This window comes from Dama dama, chromosome 5 (genome assembly GCF_033118175.1).
Source record: "Dama dama isolate Ldn47 chromosome 5, ASM3311817v1, whole genome shotgun sequence".
Lineage (NCBI taxonomy): Eukaryota > Metazoa > Chordata > Mammalia > Artiodactyla > Cervidae > Dama > Dama dama.
The window spans coordinates 2,617,259-2,644,171 of record NC_083685.1 but is presented as its reverse complement, the minus strand read 5'-3'; the positions used below and the strand labels follow the sequence as shown (position 1 = coordinate 2,644,171).

The following is a 26,913-nucleotide window of genomic DNA, read 5'->3' as shown; positions in this document are numbered from 1 at the left end:
TCATGCATGCACCTGGTGAGGGAGAGTATTTCCCAGACATCCACTTCCTTGGAAGTATGGCAAATCAATGATAGAAGTTAAGAAATATACATGAAAATATTTTGAAATGAACACTACATATGAGTCATGCTGATGATTAAGGAGAATGAATACAAAAGTGTTCAATTTCACAATTATTAAAAATACTGATTCCAGCAAAGAGCACCAGCAGAGCAGGAATGACTCACAGGCGCGGGAGCTCAGGTTCCCACAGGTGAGGCGACAGACTGCTTTTTCCGGGAAAACACCGAGGCGCTCTCTCCGCCAGGAGCGGCCTTGGCAGGGTGCTGGCGCGCTCCGTCTGCGCGGTCTGGTCTCTGGGGCCAGGCCTGGGTTTCCCTCATGTATGGCCAGAGCCCTACGCGTGCTGTGCTTTTTCTCCTTGGCGTACAGCTCACAGCTCTTTGGCCAGTAGCAGCTGTGGAAATTTACACTCCCCGGGTGCTGGAGGCTGTCAATGGGACAGATGTCAGGTTAAAATGCACTTTCTCCAGCTTTGCCCCAGTGGGTGATGCTCTCACGGTGACCTGGAATTTCCGTCCTCGAGATGGGGGCCCTGAGCAGTTTGTTTTCTACTACCATGTGGATCCCTTCAAACCCATGAGTGGGCGTTTCAAGGACCGAGTGGTCTGGGATGGCAACCCTGAGCGGTATGATGTCTCCATCCTCCTCTGGAAGCTGCAGTTTGATGACAATGGGACATACACCTGTCAGGTGAAGAACCCACCTGATGTTGATGGACTGATAGGGGAGATCCAGCTCAGCGTCGTGCAGACTGAAAAGAAGAAGAAAAGCTCAACCAGGAAAAAAAGGCTTCTGTTTCTTTAGAATGCACAGATTAACATTCTTACATGGAAGCTGAATATTTCCCAGAACAAGAACCCTAAGATAAGCTGGAGTTAATGGAAGCTTTGCTTTGGCTTTTCCAGTTGTGACCTGTCTTCCAATCAGCGCTTCAGTATATAACCACCTAGACGAGCAACGTTCCTCTGGAGCCAGCATAGGGCCCTTCTTGAGCAGATACCACCAGACTCAGAAACCGCTCTGTTACTAAGGTTTTATTTAATTTCAGAGTGCAAATATTTTTCAAATGCTCACTAGGTTTTGTATACTAAGAAGCTATATTTTTGCCCTGAAACACTCCTTGTGGATTATGATTTATAGTCACATATATTGGCCTCAAATGAGATAAAAACCAAACTGTCTGTCTCGTTTATTTTGATATATTAATTTTAGAGCAGTGTTCTAGCTACTAAAGTTAACATCTTTATTTTTTCCTTCTCACACGCTTGGTTAAAAGGTGAGCTAACTCAACCGTTTTGATTAATTAACAGAAAATCCTAAATTCAAACTGTTAAAGAATAGTTTGATTTTTATGGCTCTCCTTAAGAATGAGACACATCTTATTTTATTGAATTTCTTTCAATACCCTAGATGGCAGGTTTTTGTTTTTGTTTGTTTTTGGTCAGTTGACCCAAGGTTTACAGTAGCACAAGCCGAAACCACAGAATAATTAGGGAAGGTGACATAAATGCTAATAGATTGACAAATGCCACCTCAGGATGAAATGCTTGTCACCTTTTTTCTGTGCTCTTGATAAGTGACCCATAGCTCTGATTTTTCACAAGCAGTGAATGACTGTTTAGCTTACTATATTCCCCACTTCCAATTCAATTATTTATAACAACAGAGCAAAATCTATGCTCATTTGTAGACTGGAATCATTAAGCAGTTAAATGGAAGGATTCTGAAGTAGTATATTACAATTTAAGAATTTAGGGCTAGTGAAAAAAATTCAACCCTAAATGGTGATAATTTTCTCTAGTGTTATTACAAAGCTCTGAGAACTGGAAGAGATTAAATTGTTTTTTTCTTTTATATATTTTTTGTTTTAAAACAGCTTGATACTTTGATTTCACCAACTAGGCTGAAAATGTTATTTCTGTTAACAAACTGGAGTTTCAAAGCAGTTTATTTGTATTTAAAGATGATGAACTTTGATTTTTTCCCCCAATACTAAAAGAAACCCACCCTGGTATAATTTACTTATGAACTTGAAATGCTTCTCATACCTGTCTCATTTTGCCTTTTATGCTGTCTAAAAAAGTGGTTTTAGTACCCAGTTTTGAAACTAAAAATCAAATTTAAAGTCCATATTACCTTTCATTCACATTTTCTTTTTTTTGCTATATTAAATCTTTGAAAATATAGTAACTGGATATTTCTTCAAACAGATGGCCTGGATAAAATGTAAAGAGGTAGTTAAAAACTCATGGAAGGTGTTTCCAGCGAAACTTGTAGTTTCTGTGTCTTGGTTGAATGCTCAAGGGTTAATACAGCCCCATTGTTCAGTGTCTTCTACTTAAAGAGAACTTTTGTATTGTAATTTATTTTTTATTGTGCCTTAAACACTATGTAAATAACTGTCAGTAATAAAGCATTACAATTATAAAAAAAATAGCATAGAATTTTAAAATTATATAAATTTAAAAGTAGTTCAGAGTGTGTGTTATTCTGGTTCCAGTAGTTTAAAAAAAAGGCATAAACTTTGACCATATTTATATGACAACAAGAAACTTTCAGCAAGAAATATAAAAGAAAATTTGAACAAGAGTGAAAGATTTTCTTCCAGGGAAACACTGCGTAACCAGGTTGTGCAAGCTGTTTATTATTTATGGTGTCGCATCCTTATACTTGTTTTCCCTTGAGAAGTTGGAGGGAGTATAAGCAGAGGGGATGGGGTGGAGCCCCTAGATGTCAGAAGGAAGGATGCTGGTTCCTGACACGCCCCAAGGGTCACTGCCGGCTCAGAGTCAGGCTCTGCAGCAGGGACGTGCCACCTGTCCCCTCCCCCTGGGTCTTCTCCTCATGACCTTGTCATGGGTGGGATCTCGTGAGCTGGCTCCTGGCACCTGACATTCCGCCACAGAAGGATCTGTGTTAAAGGAAAAGGAAATGGAATTCAGAGTTTCTTCAAGTAATTTCCACACAGTCCAGGATCCAGTAAAAATTGTCACTTCTATCAAGAACCAGGAAACAATATTGAAGGAAAGTGAGACAGCATAGACATCAATGCTGAGACGCCTCAGATGATGAAATCAAGTGACAGATATTTTTAGGGATAAATCATCAAATCTATCTGGTGAGGAAATACAAACACTTTTGGGTCCAAAGGAAAAGAATATAAATGGAAGGGGAAAAAAAAAGAATCATGAGAACAAGATAGTCAGAATAACCTGAAAATACAATGGGTGAAAATAAAAAAGTTCTCTGTATACTATCAAAGACATGTAATATTTATTATTTAATTCATTTATTTGTTCATTGGTAAGGTACTTGGTGACTGGAAAAAAGGCAGCCCCACCTTCCTCACAAGGCTTCCCAGGTGTCACAAGGGGTAAAGAACCCTCCTACCAATGCAACAGGCATAAGAGATGTGAGTTCTATCCCTGCGTTGGGAAGATCCTCTGGAGCAAGAAACAGCAACCCACTTCAGCGTTCTTACCTGGAGAATCCCATGGACAGACGAGCCTGGTGGGCTACAGTCCAAGGCGTCCCAAGAGTCAGACAGGATTGAGAACCAAGCAACTGAGCAGCACCTTGCTCACACTTTCAACACCATGAACGTTCCAGAGTTCGTCACCAGGGGGCGCTGTTTATCAGCTCTGAACTGGCAACAGGGCAACACACCCACGTGGTCCCTTGACCTGGCCCTGCACGGGGCTCAGTGGCCTGAGTTGGGCGTGACAGCAGGTGCTTCCTCTCAGGGAACAAACTCAGAGCCGCGGCCCCCAGGCCTCCTCCTGGGAGTGAGGGTGCACATGGAGCCGAGCACCCAGATTTGGAGGGTGAAGGGGTGAGGTGGTCATCAGCCCCCACCCTCTTCTCAGAAACAGAGGAGGGGAGGAGCCCCCGGAGCCCGCCCCGTGCACCCCTCCAGCTCTCCTCAGCCTGCTCCTGCTCCTCCTTATCTCTTTGCTAAGGGTTTCCCCTCCCGCTCCCCTCATTCATGACTTTCCTCCCGATCCTGGGCCTCTCTCTTTCTACAGACCTACAGTGTTGACCTCCATGGTGATGACCCAGTTCACTCTATCAGAAGATCATGGACATGTTTCCAAATCTTCCTGAACTTTACACTCTCTTCCTCGGCCCCTCCTTGAACCTCTCTAACCCTTCCTTCCCGAGAAGCCTCAGGGCTCTGGATCTCAGGTGTGACCCCAGCTTTCCCCTCCGTGCTCCTCCCCAGCTTCCCCTTGTGTCCCAGGGGATTTTGAATCCCTCTTGTCGCTGATTTATCCCCTGGAACCTCACACTCTGTCCTGTGTGCCATCGAGTGAGGAATCAGGTGGGGAGAGAAACCCTGGTCCTGAGACCTGGGAAATGATTCCTGGCTGAGGAGTGCCTGTGCTCAGCTGCTGTGGGATTGATTTTATGCACAGTGAGCAGAGAAGCTGTTGGGGCCCTCGGCTGGGAAAACAGGCGCTCTCCTGGGGCTCTGCCCCCAGGGCGATCACTGCTGCTCCTACTGGACCATGTCTAAGTCAGCTTTGCTCCCTGTGTTCACGTCTGAGTGTCCTGAAAACAACGACCTGCCGTGTCGTGTCCTGTCCCTCATCTCAGATCTGAGACCCACCCATGGCGCTGATAACTCAGTCTGCCCTGTTTTCACAGATAGAATGTCCTGCTGTGACGTAAAAGTCCTTCAGTGGAGATGCCATACATGTCAGAAAGTCGTTACAACTATCTTGTTTAAAGAACACAGGCTACAAGGAAAATTATGTTTTAGAAATAGTACCATGGCAATGCAAAATTAAAAGGGAGCCAGAGTTGGACACAACTTAGTGACTTAACAACAACATCTTCTTCAGTTACATTTAGACATCTATTTTAAGTGATGACTTTGGACTTTTACTAACCAATGAACACATTTTAGTTCATTTAAAATCTCAAAGTCACACATCCACTGTGTAACACTCACATGCACTACAGTTGGCTGTTGTTTCCCATCCAGACACAGCCTGAAGGGTATAATTTCAAAACCACTTTGGGGAAAGTTGCCTCTTAAGAGCTCTGATCACCAGGTCAGGATGTGTGTTTGTGCCAGGACACCAGGGGGCGATCGGAGGCCTTTCCTGAGTGTCTGGACCTGTGAGAGCAGAGACCAGTCCCCTGGTACTTCCTGGTGCTTTCTGCTCAGGGTTCCCGCTGTGACCTCCCACCCCCGAGCCCCACGCAACCCCACATCTGACCACAACTGGCCTCCCCCAGGCACAGGGGCCTGACCCAGGTCCCAGAGGTCATCAGAGCATTGTGGGAGTTGGGTGGAGGACGGTCATTTGCATGAAAGGCCCCTCCCCCTCTCAGAGTATGAAGAGGGGAAGGAGCGGTGTGGGGACGCTCTGCTCAGCTGTGGGGCCACAGAAGGCAGGACGCCCTGACCATGTCCACCATGGCCTGGTGCCCTCTGCTCCTCACCCTGGTCGCTCTCTGCACAGGTGACTGGAAGGGGGACAGGGGAAGGGTCTTGGGAAGACTCTCGGGCCCTGCTCCCTGCTCTCTGCTCTCGTGCCTGGACCCCCGAGTCACCATCTCTGTCTCTCTCCCTTCCAGGATCCTGGGCCCAGGCTGTGCTGACTCAGCCGTCCTCCGTGTCCGGGTCCCCGGGCCAGAGGGTCAGCATCACCTGCTCTGGAAGCAGCAGCAACATTGGTCGTGGTAATAATTATGTGAGCTGGTTCCAACAGCTCCCAGGATCAGCCCCCAGACAGCTCATCTATGGTGCAACCAGTCGAGTCTCGGGGGTCCCCGACCGATTCTCCGGCTCCAGGTCTGGGAACACAGCCACCCTGACCATCAGTTCGCTCCAGGCTGAGGACGAGGGGGATTATTACTGCGGATCTTATGACAGTAGTAGCAGTAATGGCACAGTGCTCCAGGCCCGGGGGGAAGTGAGACAAAAACCTGCTCTCCCCCAAGTCATGGGCTTCCCGGGGCTGAACCATCCTCTGCCAAAGTAGCAAAATGTTTGGTTTGTTTGGTCTAAAAGTGGGATCTGAGCTCCACGCCGGGAACTTGCTCCAGGAAATCTGTTCAGATCTCCTTCATTTGGCAGCTCCCCAACCCCACTCCCCGCCCAGGGCTTTTCCTTGGAAACCACATACTATCTGATTTTCTCCAACTGAGCAGAAATCCCTAGATCCCAGGGGCAGATGCCCTGGGGACAGAGTTCCGGACAAGTCAGGTCAGAACCAGAGAAATGGAGTCCAGCGCTGTCTGAGTCAGGACACATCTGAGTGTCCAGTTTACGTCCTGGTCCCAAAGACTCTCCTCCTGTCTGATGCTAGTAGTGGACGCTCAGGAGTCCCTGCTTGGTTCCTTGGTCTCAAGGCTGGAGTTCAGGCTCCTTGGCCATCACTGGGCTCAACTGAGGCCCAAGCTGCTGCTACCTCTCCAGGGACAGCCTCTCAGGCTCACAGGTGACTTCAGACCACTGGGGAGGGGGCTGCCCACCCTGAAATCGCAGCCTCAGCGGGCACATGGGATCTGCGAGCGCCGCATGTCACCACGCCGGTGTCCTGCTCCTGTCACTGCCCTTTCACACGCACGTGCAGGGTCTGCACAGCAGGCAGGCTGGGCTGTGGGCCCAAAGTTCACTGAGGTGCACAGTTTACAGTATGTGGGATTATTCCTTCCAATCCTCCCTTTTCCTTTAAGCCTTAAATCTTCCTTATCTTCAACTTCCATGCCCACGAAATTACATGTTTTCCATTGTACCAGAGGACTTTTGCTTAATAGGCTCCAGATCAAGCAGTGCGGATCTTTGGCTGATGGAATCGGATCTCAGTCACAGATACTGAGAAAGGAACACAGTTATCAGCATGTTGTTTGCAGCAGACACTGTAGCAGCAGCTCTGAAATGGACTTCAAATCCTGTTTCATTTCACACGCTGAGAACGAGTATGTTGTGGCTGTACATCACAACTTACTGAACAAGCTTTCACCCTAAAGCCCCTCAGCTGCTCTTCCTAGTCCTTCTGCTCCACGTAAGACCATTTAGGGGAAAAAGAATTTAGAACACTTCATGATGTTCACACCAACAGTATCATTTTAAGTTCTGATCATGAGTCATGTGTTTTTCTATTATTTTCATCTAATATTTTGAAAGAATCTCAATATAATTTTCTTCTAAAAAGTGCAGATGTATTGAAGCTACCCCAGTTTGTTGGTGGTTCTCAGAGCCCAGGATAGCTAAGCCCCTACACCTGGTGATGGTGTGGGTGTCAACCACGCAGCCCTGATGCCCTGGACCGTCGTGACCAGCAGTGGTTTCACAGCCTGTGTGTGGGGAGACCCTGTCCCCCCACAGATCACATGTGACTCTTTGGTTCCTTGTTGAGTTTCCTGCTGGAGGAAGAGCCACCCACGGATCCTCACAAGGAGCAGGAAGTGATTCCACGGGAAGGGAGGAGAGGTTCACAGTCATGGGGGAGTATGGTGTTGGGGTGAACAGCATCGCTGGGGCAGGAAGGGGAGCACATCTGTTATATTCAGCCTCACATCTGCAGGGAAAGATTCAGGTTCAAGAAACGAAGGACGTGGGGGCTGATTAGGGGAAGGTTGTCACCCCATCACTCAGGGTCTCCTCCCGGTACTGTCCCTGATATGTGAGAGGTCCAGCATCTGCCTCCTTCAAGAACCGCCCTGCCAAGGGGACATCAAGTGACTTGGGCAGGGAGAGGCAGGAAATGATTTGCATGAGGGTCCTCCTCCTGATGGGATGGGAGGCAGGAAAAGACCCAGGACCCCACCTCCAGTCCAGGAGGCTGAGGAGGCCATGTCCTGGGAGGGTCCCCACCATGGCCTGGATGATGCTTCTGCTCGGGCTCCTCACTTACTGCTCAGGTCAGGGGCTGGGACTCTGCATCCTTGGGGCACTCCCAAGCAGGGTCTTAGAGCCCTTGTCTCCAAACAACCCCTGTCTCTCTCTTGTTGCTCTTAGGGGCGGATGCTCAGACTGTGGTCCAGGAGCCAGCACTGTCAGTGTCTCCAGCAGGGACGGTCACCCTGACCTGTGGACTGAGCTGTGGGTCAGTCACCACCAGTAATGACCCCAACTGGCAAGAGCAGAACCCAGGCCAGGCTTCCCGACTGCTCATCTACAGCACAAACAGCCACCCTTCTGGGGTCCCTGCTCGCTACTCTGGCTCCATCTCTGGGAACAAGGCCGCCCTCACCACCACGAGGGCTCAGTCTGAAGACGAGATTGTTACTCTGCTGCATGTCAAGGCAGAGGGAGCAGCTATCATTCCCACTGTGGATCAGATGACGGGGAAGTGAGACAAAAACCCTGGGCCCACAGACCTTGGCTCTGAGTCTTTTTTTCAGCGAGCAGCTTCTGTGAAGGGATATTCCAGGGAGGCTTCTCTGCACAGAGATCTCTGTGGATAGAGGGAGGACACACACAGGGTTGTGACCTGAGACAGGGCAGGCCCACACAGGAGTGGACGGAATTCAGCCGCCCCTCCCTCGCCGCTGGGAGCCAGTTCCCCAGAGGAAGTGCTCCGTCTGCCCCGGAAGTGCTCCAGCACAGCCGTGTTCCCCCTCGTCTCCATCCTCTCGTCCCCCAGAGTGTGGGTCCCGGGCTGTAGGGCCATGTCCACAGCTCAGACACTGACATGGGCCCTGGCTCCGGCTCCCTCTTCATTTCCATGGTGCTGCTATCAGGACTGAATTTTCCCAAACTCATGGTCACTCAGTCTCTGAGTAACTGCCTAGGGATGATACGGGTTTTTTTCCCTTTAGAGACCCCGCAGCAGGTGAGTCCTGAGGAGTCAGCAGAGAAAGCCCTGGCTCCATCTCTCAGGAGAGGCCAGGCTTTCTTCTCTGCCAGGTTCCCTGTCTGTGAATTTTCCAAAAACTCCTCAACCACAGAAATATCTTTCTCAGGTCCCCAAGGCCCATTCCTGATTTCTTGTCCAAATTCAGAGTGGATACTCTCTGCTGGTCCCCCAGCTGCAGACACCTGGCCTGAGCAGGGCCGGGAGCCGTTGTGGGAGATCCCACCCGCGACGAGGTCATGAGGAAAAAACCTGACACGCAAGGCCGTTCAGGACACAAGGGACCCTCCAGGTTGGCCCCGGCCTCTACCCAACCCTGTATCCTCCCCCATTTCTGCTGTTGTCTTTGTTTGCCCTGCTGCAGATTCTTGTGCTGCCTGCTGAAAGTTCTCCTGCTCCTCTTTCACTGAATAAAGACCAACTTAAAACCCTAATTAATAAATCTCCTGGACGCTGGTACCCTATGAAGGGGCCAGGGATGAAGGAAATACTTCAATTCAAACCCTTTTGCTGGCATTCTGGCTTGTTTGATAAATGTGTGCTCTCATTGCAAAAATGCTCATGATTGTTCTAAACATCCTAAGCACAGTATGCTAACAAAAGAAACTATTAAGTATAGATCCTTCCACGGGGTGAGAAAGGCTCCACAAATAAAATAGCCACAAATGTGCCTAATAGAAAATAGTTTAGATAGAGATGAGCTGGTGACTTCTTGCAGGTAGTTAACTTTTAGACTAAGAGTCTGTTTTGTGCTATATCTGCTATTTTTGCAATCCTTTGCATTTCTGTTCTGTAAAAATGCAATCCTATCTAGTTCCCATGGAAATGACGCCTAATAGAAAGAAAATAGATTAACCACAAAAAAGACAGGGTCGGCTACTGAAGTTGCTTAACATTACACCAGGTGCAAGCCATAAAATGTCAACAGGCCTGAAGGCCAAAAGATATTATACGTAGAGATTAACCATAAAAAGGCCCTAATAGGCACAGAGCCCTTCAGGGGGTGAGGAAGCCCTATTAGAGAACACAAAAATTATTATTCTAAAAGTGGTTATTGGACCAATGTTTGATTGCTGTTATTGTGCTGAGGTTGTGCAGTAGAAACTATCATTAATATAGTTAAGGATTTAGAAAAGTAAGAGTTTTGCCCTAGTGTAAAAACAATAGAGCTGGGCTGGGGGTGGGGCCTGTGCTCCTGGGGGGGGACTCGGCAGTTTGTCCTCTCTGACTGCAGAGACCCCTGAGTAGGGACCTGTGTAGTCTCAGCAGGTGCTTCTTTTCAGGGGCTCCCTGGGGGGAAGCCCCCTCCCTCCTGCTCAGTCTGGGCTGTGAGCTGAGCTCCAACATCAGGGCTCAGTGGGGGGCTGGACTAGCCGTGGGTAGACCCCCATTTGCATGGCAGCCCCTCCTCTGGCTTGGGCTGGGGGAAAATGAAGGCCTGGGGCAGTCCAGCACACTTTGGGGACCCCGCCAAGGACTCCCTGTCCTTCACCATCCCTGGATGGATCTTGCTCAAACTCATGTGGATTTAGTCGGTGATGCCATCCAACCATCTCATTCTCTCTCCTCCCCTTTTCCTTCTGCCTTCAATCATTCCCACCATCAGGGTCTTTTCTAGTGAGTCATCTCTTCGCATCAGGTGGCAAAGGACTGGAGCTTCAGGTTCAGCATCAGTTCTTACAATGAATATACAGGATTGAGATTCTTTAGGACTGATTGGTTTGATCTCTTTGCAGTCCAGGGGACTCTCAAGAGTCTTCTCCAACACCACAGTTCAAAAGCATCAATTCTTTGGCACTCAGCCTTCTTGATGGTCCAACTCTCTCACATCTGTACATGACTAGTGGAAGAACCATAGCTTTTACTACATGGACCTTTGTTGGCAAACTAACGTCTGTGCTTTTTAATATGCTGCCTAGGTTTGTCATAGCTTTTCTTCCAAGGAGCAAGCCTCTCCTAATTTCATGACTGGAGTCACCATCTGCAGTGATTTTGGAGCCCAAGAAAATAAAGTCACTGTTTCCATTGTTTCCCCATCTATTTGCCTTGAGGTGATGGGACTGAATGGCATGTTCTTCGTTTCTTTAATGTTAAGTTTTAAGCCAGCTTTTTCATTCTCCTCTTTCATTTTCATTAAGAGGGTCTTTAGTTGCTCTTCACTTTCTGCCATAAGGGTGGTGTCATCTGCACATCTCAGGTTATTGATATTTCTCCTGCAATCTTGATTCCAGCTTGTGCTATATCCAGCCCGGCATTTTGCATGATGGAACTCTGCACATAAGTTAAATAAGCAAGGGGACAATATACAGCCTTGACATAGTCATTTCCCAGTTTGGTACCATGTCCCATTTTGTCCATGTCCCATTCTAACTTTTGCTTCCCGACCTGCATATAGGTTTCTCAGCAGGCAGGTAAGGTTGTCTGGTATTCACATCTCTTTCAGAATTTTCCACAGTTTGTTGTGATCCACACAGTCAAAGGATTGAGGGAAGTCAGTGAAGCAGAAGGAGAAGTTTTTCTGGAACTCTCCTGCTTTTTCTATGATCCAGCAGATCTTTGCCATTTGATTTCTGCTTCCTCTGCCTTTTCTATATCCAGCTTGAACATCTGGAAGTTCTCAGCTTTTGTACTGTTGAAGCCTATCTTGGAGACTTTTGAGCATTGCTTTGCTGGCATGTGAAATGAGTGCAGTTGTGCAATTATTTGAACATTCGTTGGCTTTGTCAAAACTTTTCTTAATCAGAGATAAAATCCTCTCAGTGGAGACAGTGGAAGGGCATGGAAGAGGTGGATTCATGCCAGGTTCAGCTCAGGGTCAAGTGGTCACTAAGACGTGCTTCTGTGTGTTTCCCTTGGGGTTTTGTGATATAAAAGCAAACATGCAGAAATTCATTATATTCTGTAGACGAGCATTGGACCTAGATTTTTAAAAATAAAAGTAACAGCATCTGTAATAAGATATATATAAAACACTTAAGGATAAATCTGAGTAAAAGTGGAACTCTTTGCACTAAAAATTACAATATATTGTAAGAGATCTAAAAAAATTTCTGAGGAGAAAAATTATTTATTGCCCAGTTATTATTGTCCACACTTACTCAATATCTGGGATGTAAGCCAGAAAAAAAAGCAAACTTAAGAAACACCTACCAAGTAGCTTTAAATTATTTGTTTTATTTTTTTATGTGGAAGTGTAGTAATTAACTCAATATGTCCAAAAGGTTTAGAAAAATCAGGATGTTACTACTCTGTAACACAATGTTTTTCTATAAATTCTTTTTTATCATGATACATGCTTAAAATATATTTTGATCAATACTTTGGTATTGCAGAATGAAAAATCGATTTAAATTATTGTCCAAATCAATTACTTTCTAGTTCTTTGCTATTGCCAATTCAAAATGGGATGTCATTTAAAATGGTGGAAATACGTTTTTGTGTTTTATCATTGGTATTTTGGCCTTCATATCAGACTATAATTAAAAGTAATCTTTGATGATAGAACACTGTGATTTCTGGTGTTTAAGGAATTGAGGGAACAGGAAATAAAATTTCATTCTCCCCCCAAAATAATAAATACTCCTCCTTTTAGCTCCAAGCCCTGAATGCCACTAAGACAACAATCATTGAAAAGAGCACAACATAGTGAAGCTATTATTTTCTACTAAAAGTATTTAAAAATACAACAATTATTCCCAAATTGATCAAAATTCTCCCAGCAAACAGTCTTCACTTGCCACGAAGCATGAGGTAGGAAGTTGGGGCAAAAAGAATGGAAACTGTGAGAAAACACATAGAGGATGAAACAGCCCTGGAACCCTCGTCCTCTAGGCCCCGGTGCCCTGATGTGTCTGAGGCAGGGGAAGTTCAGGACTTAGCCCTTGAACTCCAGGAAAAGTGTTTTCTTCTGAGAAGTCCCTGTGAGGCTGGGAGAACAGCTTAAGTCCTGGACGTGGCCCAGACCAGGTGGGTGAGGGCAGTGGGGTGTGGGTGCAGAGGCCAAGTGGGTGCTGTTGGGGGTTCCCTGAGCTTCACCTGCAGTGGGCACCTGGGGTCACCTCACCCCCAGGAACGCCTGTGTGACCTGCAACCTGTTGATGAGAATTCGGACTCAGAGTTTCTAAACAGAAGAGGGCGCCAGTGTGATTTGTGGGTTCCTGGCAGCATTTCCAAACCTTAGAAATGGAACTTAGACCTATGAACACTGAATAGGAAATCTAAAGACCACCCATCACCTCCCACCAACCACACAGAAACAGAGATTTTCTCCACAGCTGCCTTGGCCATCCCAGAAAGAGCGAGAAGACGCCCTGCATGAAACGGGATGCTGCCAGCTTGTTCCTGTGTGTTTCGTAGAGTGGCGTGCATGTCAGGGGGAGAATCTTCTGATGGACCTTTGCTTCCTCATGACTTGATCAAATCAATGTTAGAAACAACACTAAAGATGAAAATAGGTTGAAATGAAGAATCAATACCTTTAGGACTAGAGATTCTACTGACATTTCATTAGAATGACTACAAAAACATTCCAGGTCACTATTATTACAAATAATATGTAACTTTAAAAGTATATAATTTTATCAGTAGTTCAAAGTGTGAGATATTCTGGTCCCAGCCGAATAAAAGATAATATACACTTTGACCATATCAGTACGAAAACAATAAACATTTACCGAGAAACATTAAGAAAATTCAAACCAGTGGTGAAATGTTGTCTTCAAGACACGCAGAGTAGAAATGTCAGCAGTGAGCAGCCAGATTGCATGAGCACCTCATCACTGACAGCGCTGCCTCCTGCGAGTTATCTCTTGAGAAGGTGGCGGGTCAGAGCAGGGGTGACAGGCGGGGCCTCCAGACGTCACCAGGAGGGACGCGAGTTCCCACACCGCGCAGGGTTCCCGTCGTCCCCTCGTGTCAGGCTCCGCGGCAGTGACGTGCCCCCTGGCCCCCGCCAGGGTCCTGAGCGCAGTCTGTGCCGCCTCAGCCGGGCCAGCGGCGGGTTTAGTCCTCAGGTCCACTTGTCCTGAAAGGGCAGCAGAGCTGGGGATGTGATGCGTCTGTGCACCAACAGGTCCCATGGAAAACCCACCCTCTGATGTCTGCTGGTCCCCGGCCCTCAGACCCACCAGTGTTCCTCTGGCTCCAGATGCAGCCACTCAATTTCCTTGACGATTGTGAGCTCCTGTCCTAGGATGGGAGGGGAAGACCAGGAGAGTAAGCCTGACTCATGAAGACAGCTTCTGACTCCAAGCAGATACAGAGGGAAAGCTAGGATATATTTTATACAACTCATATGGGAAAGAGGAGGCCAGCAAAATAGTATAGGTGGGTTAGGGAGTATATTTATGAACAAAGTGCCTACAGTCCCCTGGAAAAGGGCCTTGAATATTGTGTGTGTGTGTGTGCGCGCGTCTGTGTAAGACACACTGATTCATTACTAATAAAAGAGGAAAGAATCCGACGGCCTGCACAGCCAGGTAGCTACATCCATGGGGTGGTCACGGACGACCTGACTGGATCATGATTTAAAGAACTTTGTGTCACAGACACTCCCTGCATCCTGACCTCTGAGCAGCCAAGGGTGCTGTGGACAGACTGCCCTGAGGGTCTGAGGGGAGTCTTGAGGTGAGCCCCAGACGGCCATGAGGTCATGGAGCACACAGAAGGGGCGCCTGACGCGGCCTTAAGGAGTGGACCGTGCGCGGAGCAGGGGCAGGAGCTGTTCTGAGGTTCTCATCTCTAGGTCATGGGATGTGTGTCCGGGCCTGGCCACCAGGGGGCGCGTGGCGGCCATTCCTGTGGGTCTGTGGGGGTGAGAGGTGGGATCAGCCCTGGCTCATGACCCTGTGCTGGAGGAGGCCAGGGGTTGGAGGTCACAGCTCAGGGCCCTGAGTGCTTGGGATCCCAGCTGGGACCTCCGACCCCTGGGCCCCCGCAGCCCCGCCCCTGCCTACACCCTTGTCACTCTCCAGCAGAAGGACCTGAACCAGGGCCCAGGGTGGATCAGAGAGCTGGGGGTGGGGGTCATTTGCATGAAAGGACCCTCCCCCTCTCAGAGGATGAAGAGGGGAAGGAGCGGTGTGGGGACGCTCTGCTCAGCTGTGGGGCCAGAGAAGGCCGGACGCCCTGACCATGTCCACCATGGCCTGGTCCACTCAGCTCCTCACCCTGGTCGCTCTCTGCACAGGTGACTGGATGGGGGACAGGGGAAGGGTTCTGGGAAGACACACGGGCCGTGCTCCGTTCTCTCGTGTCTGGACCCCCAAGTCATCATCTCTGTCTCTGCCCCTTCCAGGATCCTGGGCCCAGGCTGTGCTGACCCATCCGCCCTCCGTGTCCGCGTCCCCGGGCCAGAGGGTCACCATCTCCTGCAGCGGAAGCAGCAGCAGCACTGGGGATAATGATGTGAGCTGGTACCAACAGCTCCCAGGAAAGGCCCCCAGACTCCTGATCTATGGTGACGATATTAGAGCCTCAGGGGTCCCAGACAGATTCTCCAGCTCCAAGTCTGGCAACACAGGCACCTGACCATCACTTGGCTCCAGGCTGAGGACGAGGCGGTTATTACTGTGCGACTTACGACAGCAGTGTCAGCCATGCCACAGTGCTCCAGGCCGGGGGGAAGTGAGACAAAAACCTCCTGTCCTCTCAGAGCGGGGATCTGGGGCAGAAACATCCTCTGCAAAGGCAGCCACTTCCTTTTTCTGTTTGGCCTAAGACTGTGCTCAGAGTAACACCAGGGAACTTGGTCCAGAAAAATCTGTTCACAGCTTTTTAATTCACCCCTTCTCCAGATTTCCTTGGCAGCAAAACATTGTCTGATTTTCCTAACTTGAGCAGAAATCCCTGGTGCCAGGGTCAGGTGCCCTGGGGTCAGAGTCTATGATGGGTCAGGTCAGAACCAGAGAGACACAGTACAGTTCTGTCTAATTCTGGACTCATCAGAGCGTCCAGTGTGGGTCCTGGTCCCAGCAGCTCTCCTTCTCTCTGATGCCAGTAGTGGACGAAGGGGGTCCCTGCTCCATTTCAGATCTCGGGGTCTCTGCTCGTTTCCCAGGTCTCAAATCTGGAGTTCAGGCTCCTTGGCCATCACTGGGCTGAGCTGATACCAGGCTGCTGCTCCTGCCTTTCCTGTGACAGCCTCTCAGGCTCACCCAGAGCTCCAGGCCTGTGGGAACTAGACAGAAATGGTACAGACTCACTTCCATCTAGGGGAGGTGAGGCACCCAGAGGGTTCCCGCTCAGCATCTGGCTGGACCTGCTGCTGCTACTGTCTCCCCGACTCCAGCTCATCCAGGCGTCTGCCTGGGTATGGAGGCTCCTCCTGTCCCCTCTGTCCTTGAAGGCCCTCCAGCAGCCCATTCCCAGGAGAAGGTCTCAAAGGAAACCGAAAGTTCATGTCCCCATCACTAGGGACAGAGCGTCTCTTTGCCCTGAATTCAGGGCTGAGGTTGGGGTCTGGCTGAGGTCATCTCGGATCTGAACTCTGACTCGGGAGCCTTTAATCTCCATCACTGGGGCATCTGCCCATTCCCAGGAGTTTCTAGAGCTCTGACCCCTCTCATCGGCCCTCAACATGAACGCCTGTGCTTTTTCTTCACTGGGGAGATTCCTTCGGTTACTGCTGCACCAACATGGGAGCATCTAAGGTGCATCTTACATTTGGGTCTTTTGGAACAACTGCCTCTTCATGGCCCTCACTGCCAAGACCCACCATTGATTCTTCCTGTTCAATTTCTTTGTCTAACTCGTGCCACATGATGTTGAATTATTGTTATGGAGATTAAGTTCACTTTGCTCCTCATTTGTGGAGTTTCCACAAATTATTGTCACCAGACACCAGTATGAGAATAGTTGGTGCTTTTACAATATCACATATTAAGGTCTTGATACATTGATGACTTTTTTCTTAAAATGAAAAAAAAAAAAAAAAAAAAAGACGTGTTCCATGGCTTTCCTTCCCCCATAAGTCAGATGCAACCTGGGGCCATTTCAGTTCCTTAGATGGTCATGTGTCCGAGGTCACCCTTTGTGTGGTCATCTTACTGCCCATGGGCTGCAGACACCACCTCACATTCCCACCTGCCCACTGATTGTCACCTACCCCACAAACAGGAAAACCAGCACTCTTCATGACACTATACCTGTTCTAGGTAGGATCTCCCACAGGGTTACGAGAAGTAATGCTACAAAACCTATCGTTTTCCAGTTACTAAAAATGAAGAAGCAAAAAGGGTACTTTTAAAAATTCAACTCATGATACTATCAAAAAAATAAATACTTAGGAATATGATTAACCCAGTAGCTGAGAGGCTTATGAAGTAAAAACAAGAAAACGTTGTTGAAAAATTAACACAGATGTAAATAAGTGAAAGGAGCCCTGAGATCACGGTGGGGGGTGGGGACAACCTCATACTGATAAGGTGACCTCAGTCCTGCTAGATTGATCTACATGTTCGCAGCTGTTACCAAGTCCAAGCTCAGTCTGCTCATCTCATGAGAGGCCAACGAATCTGAGAGGAGAGAAATACGACTTTATTCAGAAAGTCAGCTGACACAGAAGTTGGCAGACTAACACCTCAAAATAACCATCTTCTTGGGGCCTGGATTCTAGGTTCTTGTACGGATGAGAGAAGGGGGAAAGTAAGGAAACAAAGTGAAAAAGACCATTTCATTCTTGCAACTATTCCCTAGAATGGCAAGCCTTAGGCAGAGGGATATGGTATTTCCTTTCTTACAGTCATTCACAGGTGGGCAGGCTCAGACTATCTCCCTGTGAGCTACACAAAGGTACTTTAGTTTAAGGCTCAGGCAGAGGGAGTAGGGCTCTCTGAAGCAGGCCACTGTGTAAGACGATGATAACAAAAATGACAAAAACAAGGGCTAAATTCATAGAAACAGATCCAGCGTGGAGTCAGAACGAACCCTTCCTGGTTACACAGCCACTCCTCACTTGCTCACTTTTCCCAGTTTAATCCCCAAAGGTCCACAGATCTCCACTCCCTGGGTCTCTGGAAAGAAGTTGGATAAATATCTGTTCTCTTGGACCTAGAGTGTAGATTCCCACCCCCTGGAATCTATTCCATAGCAAAGACAGGCATCAAAAGGCTCTGCCATGTGGGCTGAGGGGATCTGACGGGAAAAGCTGAAACAACAGCCACCCCCACAGAAGTCAAACTGAAAGAGAACCGGGGAGAATGGGTATGAGGTCTGAGGCACCTTATACTCTGAGAGCCTTACACCTTTTTATGTGGGTCAAGGTAAAGGTGGAAGGTAATGACCCCAGACCCTGGAAGACGCAAACTCACATTTCAGGTGACCACGAAATACATGAGACGAGTCACTCTGCAATCAATCCTTCTCATTCTCCTTTTTCTCTTAAGCCTTAAATCTTCCTTATCTTCAAATTTAATGCACACAAAATTGCACATTTTCCACTGTATCAGAGTAAATTTGCTTCAGTTCAGTTCAGTTCAGTCGCTCAGTCGTATCCGACTCTTTACTACCCCATGAATCGCAGCACGCCCGGCCTTCCTGTCCATCACCAACTCCCAGAGTTTACTCAAACTCATGTCCATCATTTGGAGATGCCATCCAGCCATCTCATCCTCTGGCGTCCCCTTCTCCTCCTTTCCCCAATCCCTCCCAGCATCAGGGTCTTTTCCAATGAGTCAACTCTTCACATGAGGTGGCCAAAGTACTGCAGTTTCAGCTTCAGCATCAGTCCTTCCAATGAACACCCAGGACTGATCTCCTTTAGGAAGGACTGGTTGGATCTCCTTGCAGTCCAAGGGACTCTCAAGAGTCTTCTCCAACACCACGATTCAAAAGCATCAGTTCTTCGTCACTCAGCTTTCTTCACAGACCAAATCTCACATCCATACATGACCACTGGAAAAGTCATAGCCTTGACTAGACGGACGTTTATTGGCACAGTAATGTCTCTGCTTTTTAATATGCTATCTAGGTTGGTCATAACTTTACTTCCAAGCAGTAAGCTTCTTTTAATTTCATGGCTGCAATCACCATCCGCAGTGATTTTGGAGCACCCAAAATAAAGTCAGCCACTCTTTCCACTGTTTCCCCATCTATTTGCCAAGAAGTGATGGGACCAGATGCCATGATCTTAGTTTTCTGAATGTTGAGCTTGAATCCAACTTTTTCATTCTCCTCTTTCAATTTCATCAAGATGCTCTTTTGTTCCTCTTCACTTTCTGCCATAAGGGTGGTGTCACCTGCATATCTGAGGTTATTGAGATTTCTCCTGGCAATCTTGAGTCTAGCTTGTGCTTCCTCCAGCCCAGCGTTTCTCATGATGTACTCTGCACATAAGTTAAATAAGCAGGCTGACAATATACAGCCTTGACACACTCCTTTTCTTATTTGAACCAGTCTGTTGTTCCATGTTCAGTTCTAACTGTTGCTTCCTGACCTGCATACAGGTTTCTCAAGAGGCAGGTCAGGTGGTCTGGTATGCCCATCTCTTTCAGAATTTTCCACAGTTTATTGTGATCCACACAGTCAAAGGCTTTGGCATAGTCAATAAAGCAGAAATAGATGTTTTTCTGGAACTCTCTTGCTTTTTCAATGATCCAGTGGGTGTTGGCAATTTGATCTCTGGTTCCTCGGCCTGTTCTAAAACCAGCTTGAACGTATGGAAGTTCATGGATCACGAATTGCTGAGGCCTGGCTTGGAGAATTTGAGCATTACTTTACTAGCATGTGAGATGAGTACAATTGTGCGGTAGTTTGAGCATTCTTTGGCACTGTCTTTCTTTGGGATTGGAGTGAAAATTGACCGTTTCCAGTCCTGTGGCCACTGCTGAGTTTTCCAAATCTGCTGGCATGTTGAGTGCAGCGCTTTCAGAGCATCATCTTTCAGGATTTGAAATTGTTCAAGTGGAATTCGACCACCTCCACTAGCTTTGTTCACAGTGATGCTTTCTAAGGCCCACTTGACTTCACATTCCAGGATGTCTGGCTCTAGGTGAGTGATCACACCGTCGTGATTAGCTGGGTTGTGAAGATCTTTCTTGTACAGTTCTTCTGTGCATTCTTGCCACCTCTTCTTAATATCTTCTGCTTCTGTTATATCCCTATAATTTCTGTCCTTTATTGAGCCCATTTTGCATGAAATGTTCCCTTGGTATCTCTAATTTTCTTGAGGAGTTCTCTAGTGTTTCCCATTCTATTGTTTCCCTCTATTTCTTTGCATTGATCACTGAGGAAGGCTTTCTTATCTCTCCTTGCTATTCTTTGGAAGTCTGCACTCAAATGGGTATATCTTTCCTTTCCTCCTTTGCTGTTCACTTCCCTTCTTTTCACACTATTTGTAAGGCCTTCTCAGACAGCCATTTTGCTTTTTTGCATTTCTTTTTCTTGCAGATGATCTTGATTCCTGTCTCCTGTACAATGTCACGAATCTCTGTCCATAGTTCATCAGGCACTCTGTCTCTCAGATCTAGTCTTTTAAATCTATTTCTCACTTCCACTGTATAGTCATAAGGGATTTAATTTAGGTCACTCCTGAATGGTCTAGTGGTTTTCCCCACTTTCTTCAATTTCAGTCTGAATTTGGCAATAAGGAGTTCATGATCTGAGCCACAGTCAGCTCCCGGTCTTGTTTTGGCTGACTATATAGAGCTTCCCCATCTTAGGCTGCAAAGAATATAATCAATCTGATTTCAGTGTTGACCACCTGGTGATGTCCATGTGTAAAGTCTTCACTTGTGTTGTTGCAAGAGGGTGTTTGCTATAACCAGTGCGTTCTCTTGGCAGAACTCTATTAGCCTTTGCCCTCCTTCATTCTGTATTCCAAGGCTGAATTTGCCTGTTACTCCAGGTGTTTCTTGACTTCCTAATTTTACATTTCAGTCCCCTATAAATAAAGGACATCTCTTTTGGGTGTTAGTTCTAAAAGGTCTTGTAAGTCTTCATAGAACTGTTCAAGTTCAGCTTCTTCAGTGTTACTGGTCAGGGCATAGACTTGGATTACCGTTATATGGAATGGTTTGCCTTAGAAACAAACAGAGATCATTGTGTCGTTTTTGAGATTGGAACAATCTCAAAAATTTTGAGACTTTAAGCTGTTAGATTAGGGTAATTTGTTATGCAGCAGTAGTTAATTAATGCACTGCCAACTTTGGGCCATGTCTTTATCCAGGGGCGCCTGTCCATTTAGTCCAATTTTAGCCAGAATCTGCTAAGTGAGTTTAGAAAAAATACCACACCCTTGATCGGACCACCCTCAGTATCAGATCAAATTCCTTATCACCCAGCTCAGTATCCTATCACCCTTGCCTAGGTCAGCAATGACCCTCTCAGTTCAGCCAGAATGCACCCTCATCCTGAGGTCCACCCACCCTGTTGCTGTTTTTCATTGCTTTTCAGTTGCCCAGGCTGTTTGCAGCCCCGTGGACCCACCCTGTTCCTTAGCTATCAATCCCAACTGTGTCCTGAGTCAGACTTAAGCTCAATCTCGGCCCCTAGTATAAGCCCCCATTGTGGTACCCTTACCTTGAGCAAAGTTTTTCTTGCCACCTTTAGTAAGTGTTATGAATAATTTTTTAACATTTCCAAGTTCTGTTACTAAAAATTACCCTCAAATGAATACTTTCATACCTTTACTTTTTATACTATATTCATTTGGGGGAATAGCTTTCAAGAATTAAAATGTTTCATATTTTTACCATACAAACAGAAAACATATTTTTTAAAATATATTTAAATATCTTTAAAAAAATACCTATGTAGTAGTCTGGAAGAGATGTGTATATAGAAGTCAGAGCTCCAAGAAAAACTTAATTCTCAATAAAATATAAATTAGAACTAAAAAATTCAGCCTGTAAATAGTGAAATGTTTGGAATTAACTTGCCAAAAATTATACAGAGAATGAAATTAATAAAAAAAAAGAACATCTATATTTAAAAATATTTGGGATTCAGACAAACCTGCTGTTTAAATAAAGGTATGTCAAGTCCTGAACCCTCTATAAAAAAAGAAATACTCATTATCTTGTACTAACCTATTTGGATCTGGGACAAGAAACTCAGCCTGTCGGGGGCTTGTTCTCTGAGAATTGTCAAATTTTAAATAAATTCCACACAATCAATTGATTCCTGAGGTACATGCTGGTTCATAGTAAGTCTGTTCCCAATTGCACAGTCAGTTTTGCTGAAATCTCAGAAAATGTAAACAGATTCTGACACCACTGAAGTGCAACCCGATCATCCGTGTGAACAAGAGAGCCGTGGAGCTGAGCTCCCTCACCTGAGATCAGGAGCAGGAGGCTTTCCCAGATGCGCCGTCAGCAGAGTCTGTGGACCATCCCAGCAGGCGGATTGTCCCCCAGGGCGTGAACTCTGCTCCTGAAGGTTCAGAGCAGAGACCCTGAGGAGTGAGGGGCAGCGGTGACACATCCCAGGATGCAGGGACCCCCGGGAGTGGTTCTCCTGAGCCCACAGGCCCTCCCCTCCTCTCCTCTGCACCCCATCGGAGCACTTCCTATTTCAGGGCTGGGGTGGTCTATGGACTGTCAGGAGCAGGGGCTCCCCAAGATGTGCCCATGTCCCTCTGCCTCTGATGCCCCTGATGAGCCTAGATTCGAGAGCACCATCTCCTGCAGTGGGAGCAGCGGGGACACGGGGGTCCCCATGGCAATGATGACAAGGGACTCCAGGCAAATTCCCTGCCTTTGTGACCCAGGACAGAGGTGAGGGACACTCAGGGGTTTGGACATTTTTTCCTCTCCGGGTGAAGGAGACCCTCCCCCTTAGGATGCAGCTCTCTGACTCCTCACTTGCTCATTTTCTCCTCTTTTCCCTCATGATCTCTCCCACTTTTCCCCTCCCTGGTTCCTTGTTTGAGATGATATTGGATAAATGTCACTATTTTGGACAGAGACCATATAAACCCACTCTCATGATATCTATGGAGTTTAACAAATGAATATCAGCCATGTCCAGCGAAGATCAGGTGACAGGTCAGAAGGATTTCTCAATCAGGAATGAAAGAAGAGCCCTGACAAGGATGAGATTCCCATTTATAGTTATAATCCTTTATATCATGCATTTAATATTGAAAGCTGACAAAATCGAGTCAAAACATCTTTAATCTTTAAATATCTGAGTCAAAAAGTACTGAGAGGACCATGTTCAAGGGTAAATGAGAACCCCTGGGCATGATCAAGGGAAGATCTGTTATCCCTGGGAACCTCATATTCTCTTGCTGCTGCTGCTGCTAAGTCGCTACAGTCGTGTCTGACTCTGTGCGACCCCATAGACGGCAGCCCACCAGGCTCCTCCGTCCCTGGGATTCTTCAGGCAAGAACACTGGAGTGGGTTACCATTTCCTTCTCCGATGTGTGAAAGTGAAAAGTGAAAGTGATGTCACTCAGGGAAAGACAGAAATAGGAACAGAGCGGTGCACTCCGAGCTGGGACGGTACCTAGTGACCATGCAAAACCAACATCAACCACATATCAACCCGGGAGGGAAACTCAGGCAGAACTGTGACCAGGTACAATCCACGGGCATCTGGGATTTTGAATCCTGGAACGTGGTTCAGGTGATTGTGTTCTGATAGTGAACCCAGGAGCGAGGCAGAGCAAACTCAGACCTCAGGGAATCCTGAAATTCATTTGTTTATCAGCATTGCATTAAACGGTCTGAAGTCAAAGTTACTTGGAAAAATTAATGACCAGCCCCAAACTCCACGGAGAGGACTCATTCTACTGCCCTGGGCAGTGACCTCAGAATGACCCTCCTGCAAGTGTGAGAAAGCCCTTCCAGGAGGCTGTGGTGTGAAGTGGGGGAGGGGGAGGTCTGAGTCCAGCAGGGGGCGCTGTGGGCCTGGTCCTGAGAGCTCAGGGTCCTGGCCAGGTGGCTGGCACCTCCTCCCCGGGCTCTTACCCACGCGGGCAGCAGGGTCCTCACTGGAGGGTGACGTTCCTGCACCTGGGCCCCCAGGGGACGTGGCAGCTCTCAGCTCAGAGCCACAGGCTTGCTGCTCAGTTCCTGTTCTTCTGTCGAATCAGTACCCAGACCTAACATCCAACCAAGGACAGAGGGAGGATCATACAAGAAAAATGAGCTTCCTTCCGTAACCTCGACCTCCAGGGATACCTGGACAGGGGATGAGAGACCCCTGCAGAGGGGCTGCCCCTTTGCCCACAGAACACCCCGTGTTCACAGTGGGAGAGGGATGCAGGCAAGGACCCTTTGTCACCTTCTATGTCATTTGAAATTATCCCTGTTGTGTTATTTGGCAATTTCAACATTTTAGAGTGAACTATGGAAACTGATATTCTTTCAGGTTTTGTGGCTTCGTTAGTTGTTCCTTTCCTTTATGTGACCACTTCTTCCATCTAAAAACTTGAGCTATATGAAATCACGTATTTCCCAAAGCTATCATCAGTACATTTGTACAATAAGAAAAGAATTAACTAGGAATATCATATTTTTTACATCTATGAGTCGAGGTTCTCAAACAACTCTGACAAAAATCGTGTGAATTTTATTAAACAGCTACTTTAGCATTGAATCTAACATGAATACAAAATAAGAACAGTATTTAACATTTTTAATGTTAAAGAAAGAAGAGATGAACAAGACTTTTCTTAAAAAAAGAAGAGATGAACAAGACTTTTCCCGTCTCTTCCGCACACGTTAACACTTGAGATGTCTGAGCTCTTTCTCGTCCTCGTTGCCCCCACATCCCTCCTCCTCCCGAGTCCATCGGCTCCACAGCAGAACCACAGGGAAGGGAGTTTTACAGTGTCCATGATGCTCAGCACACCTACCTGTTCACACATGGTGCTTTTCTATTTCCGATGATGAGACATGTATGCCAGCTTTGTTGGAACTGAACTTGCAAGCTATCATCATTGCATGATGACCTGGTGACCTTTTCCCCTACAGGTCTATTGAACCTACTCCACATTGTCATGGCTTTTCTAGCACAGGAGGCCGTCACCCCAGGCCTGTCTCTGCATGTCACTCTCAACCCCCAGCCCTGATTCACCAGCGCTGGGACTCGGGACACTTTACAAGATGGTGTTCAAGGGCCACGCCTTTCCCTTCACACCAGACACAGGCTCTGGGATTTCCTCCTGGGCTCAGGGCTGGAGGGACAAGGACGGACAGCATCACACAGGTGGGATGCAGCGGTTCCCTGAGAAGAACAGAGAGTGTTCTAAAGATGGGCTCAGGTTTGGGAAAGGCTAGATGAGTGCAGCAAGAGAGGAAGACTTGCAAACTCCTCCTTCAGCCTCAGATACTCTGGGGAGGAGACGAAGGACCGAAATCACCAAGGTCACGGGAGCACATTTGCTGAAAGACGTCGCCCCATCACTCAGGGGTTCCTTCCAGTTCTGTCCCCGCTCTGTGTGAGGTCCAGCATCTGCCTCCTTCAAGTCCCCCCACCCCAGGGGAACTCAGGTGCCCTGGGCAGGGAGAGGAGGAAGTGATTTGCATGAGGCCCCTCCTCCTCCTGATGGGATGGAGGCATGAAAAGGCCCAGGACCCCACCTCCAGCCAAGGAGGCTGAGGAGCCCACGTCCTGGGAGGGTCCCCTCCATGGCCTGGACGGTACTTCTGCTCGGGCTCCTCACTTACGGCTCAGGTCAGGGGCCGGGACTCTGCACCCTTGGGCCACCTCCATGCGGGGTCTCAGGGCCCTTGTCTTGATAATAACACCTGTCTCTCTCTTGTCACTCTTAGGGATAGATGCTCAGACTGTGGTCCAGGAGCCAGCACTGTCAGTGTCTCCAGGAGGGACAGTCACCCTGACCTGTGGCCTCAGCTCTGGGTCAGTCACTAGCAGTAACTACCCTGGCTGGTTCCAGCAGACCCCAGGCCAGGCTCCCAGAACTCTTATCTACTATACAAACAGCCGCCTCTCTGGGATCCCTGATCGCTTCTCTGGCTCCATCTCTGAGAACAAAGCCGCCCTCACCATCACGGGGGTCCAGCCTGAGGACGAGGCTGTCTATTACTGTGCTCTATACACCGGTAGTTGCAATAATACCACAGTGATGCAACCTCATGGGGAAGCACTACCAAAACCTGCCCTTGTGCTCAGAGGGCTCAGTGCTTTGAGGCGGGGGAGGCAGAGAGAGGGCGGAAATGCTCAGCAGCCCGTGGGGAGGGGGCTCTGGGGTCCCATCTCCTTCCAGCGGTTCATGGCCCCGCGCCTGCTCCTGTCTCTCCTCTGAGGTGTCCAGCTCTTCAAGGGGACACCTCTCCGCCCATAAAGATGTGGAGGGGAATCAGGTCCACATTTTATCAACAACACTGAGAGTCAGAGTCCCCAGCACAACCAGCATGACTCTCCTTGCTGATGTTGATGATGACCCTTGATGACCTCTAGGGCTGGCAGATGAAATCCAGCAACTGCACCCTGGCAGGGGTCTCAGCTTCACTGTACGGGGACCTGGTCTCCCAGCCCCTCCTGGCTGAAGCGGGCAGGGCCCCATGACCCTGGGGGTCAGGTGCCACTGGGGCTCCAGCCCATCACAGCCTCCAGTCTGAGCCTGGCCAGGAGTCAGGCTGGTCAGCTCTCCAGGTCCCCATCCCAGACCTTGGCAGCCAAGGCGGGGCTGCACTTCTAGGCCACACCCCAGCCTGAGAATGACCAGGGGGTCAAGCCAGGCTCGTCTGTCCCCCGCTGACTCTGCCAAGTGTTGTGCAGGGAATTAGAGACAATACTGTCAGTGACACAGCCAGGAGCTCAAGGAGCCGATGCGTGGAATGTGGTCAAGGTCCCTGTGAGTGAATCTGAGGCTGTAGAAACATATGCATCCTCAGAGGCTCCAAAACTTAGTAACAAACGGATTTCAGGGTTTCAGCAAGAGGATGTTATTTCCCTGGCTTTTCTTTTCTCTCCCATTAGGAGGAGGTGGTCATAAGCTCAGAGGGTCTGACCTTGAGTGGCCGGTCCCCAGGGTCAGCGGCCTCTACCTCCCCCTTCCTCTGACCTTGATACGCACCCGCACCTCGGATCTGAGTGCCCTTCTGTCCCTGCAGGGAGGCCACCTCA

General features: G+C 48.0%; 1 protein-coding gene, 1 pseudogene and 3 gene segments (V, D, J or C); all 5 read left to right on the top strand.

Annotated features, from left to right (window-relative positions):
• The first annotated feature begins 211 nt into the window (after positions 1-211).
• On the top strand, positions 212-882 carry LOC133055689 (myelin protein zero-like protein 2). Its single transcript, XM_061140819.1, has one exon. The coding sequence runs from the start codon at positions 382-384 to the stop codon at positions 865-867; it is 486 nt and encodes a 161-aa protein (XP_060996802.1). The 5' UTR covers positions 212-381; the 3' UTR covers positions 868-882.
• A 4,564-nt stretch (positions 883-5,446) lies between these two features.
• LOC133056301 (immunoglobulin lambda variable 1-40-like) lies at positions 5,447-6,071 on the top strand. The segment is given in 2 exon segments: positions 5,447-5,534; positions 5,650-6,071. Coding segments are annotated over 2 exon segments (462 nt in total).
• Positions 6,072-6,135: 64 nt separating this feature from the next.
• On the top strand, positions 6,136-8,403 carry LOC133056302 (immunoglobulin lambda variable 8-61-like). The segment is given in 2 exon segments: positions 6,136-6,996; positions 8,039-8,403. Coding segments are annotated over 2 exon segments (417 nt in total).
• Positions 8,404-14,987: 6,584 nt separating this feature from the next.
• LOC133057928 (immunoglobulin lambda variable 1-40-like) lies at positions 14,988-15,504 on the top strand (annotated as a pseudogene).
• A 9,914-nt stretch (positions 15,505-25,418) lies between these two features.
• LOC133057927 (immunoglobulin lambda variable 8-61-like) lies at positions 25,419-26,352 on the top strand. The segment is given in 3 exon segments: positions 25,419-25,497; positions 25,596-25,906; positions 26,245-26,352. Coding segments are annotated over 3 exon segments (465 nt in total).
• The last annotated feature ends 561 nt before the right edge of the window (positions 26,353-26,913 follow it).

Coding starts and splice junctions, on each gene's coding strand:
- LOC133055689 (XM_061140819.1), top strand. CDS start 382: ATGTATGGCCAGAGCCCTACGCGTGCTGTGCTTTTTCTCCTTGGCGTA.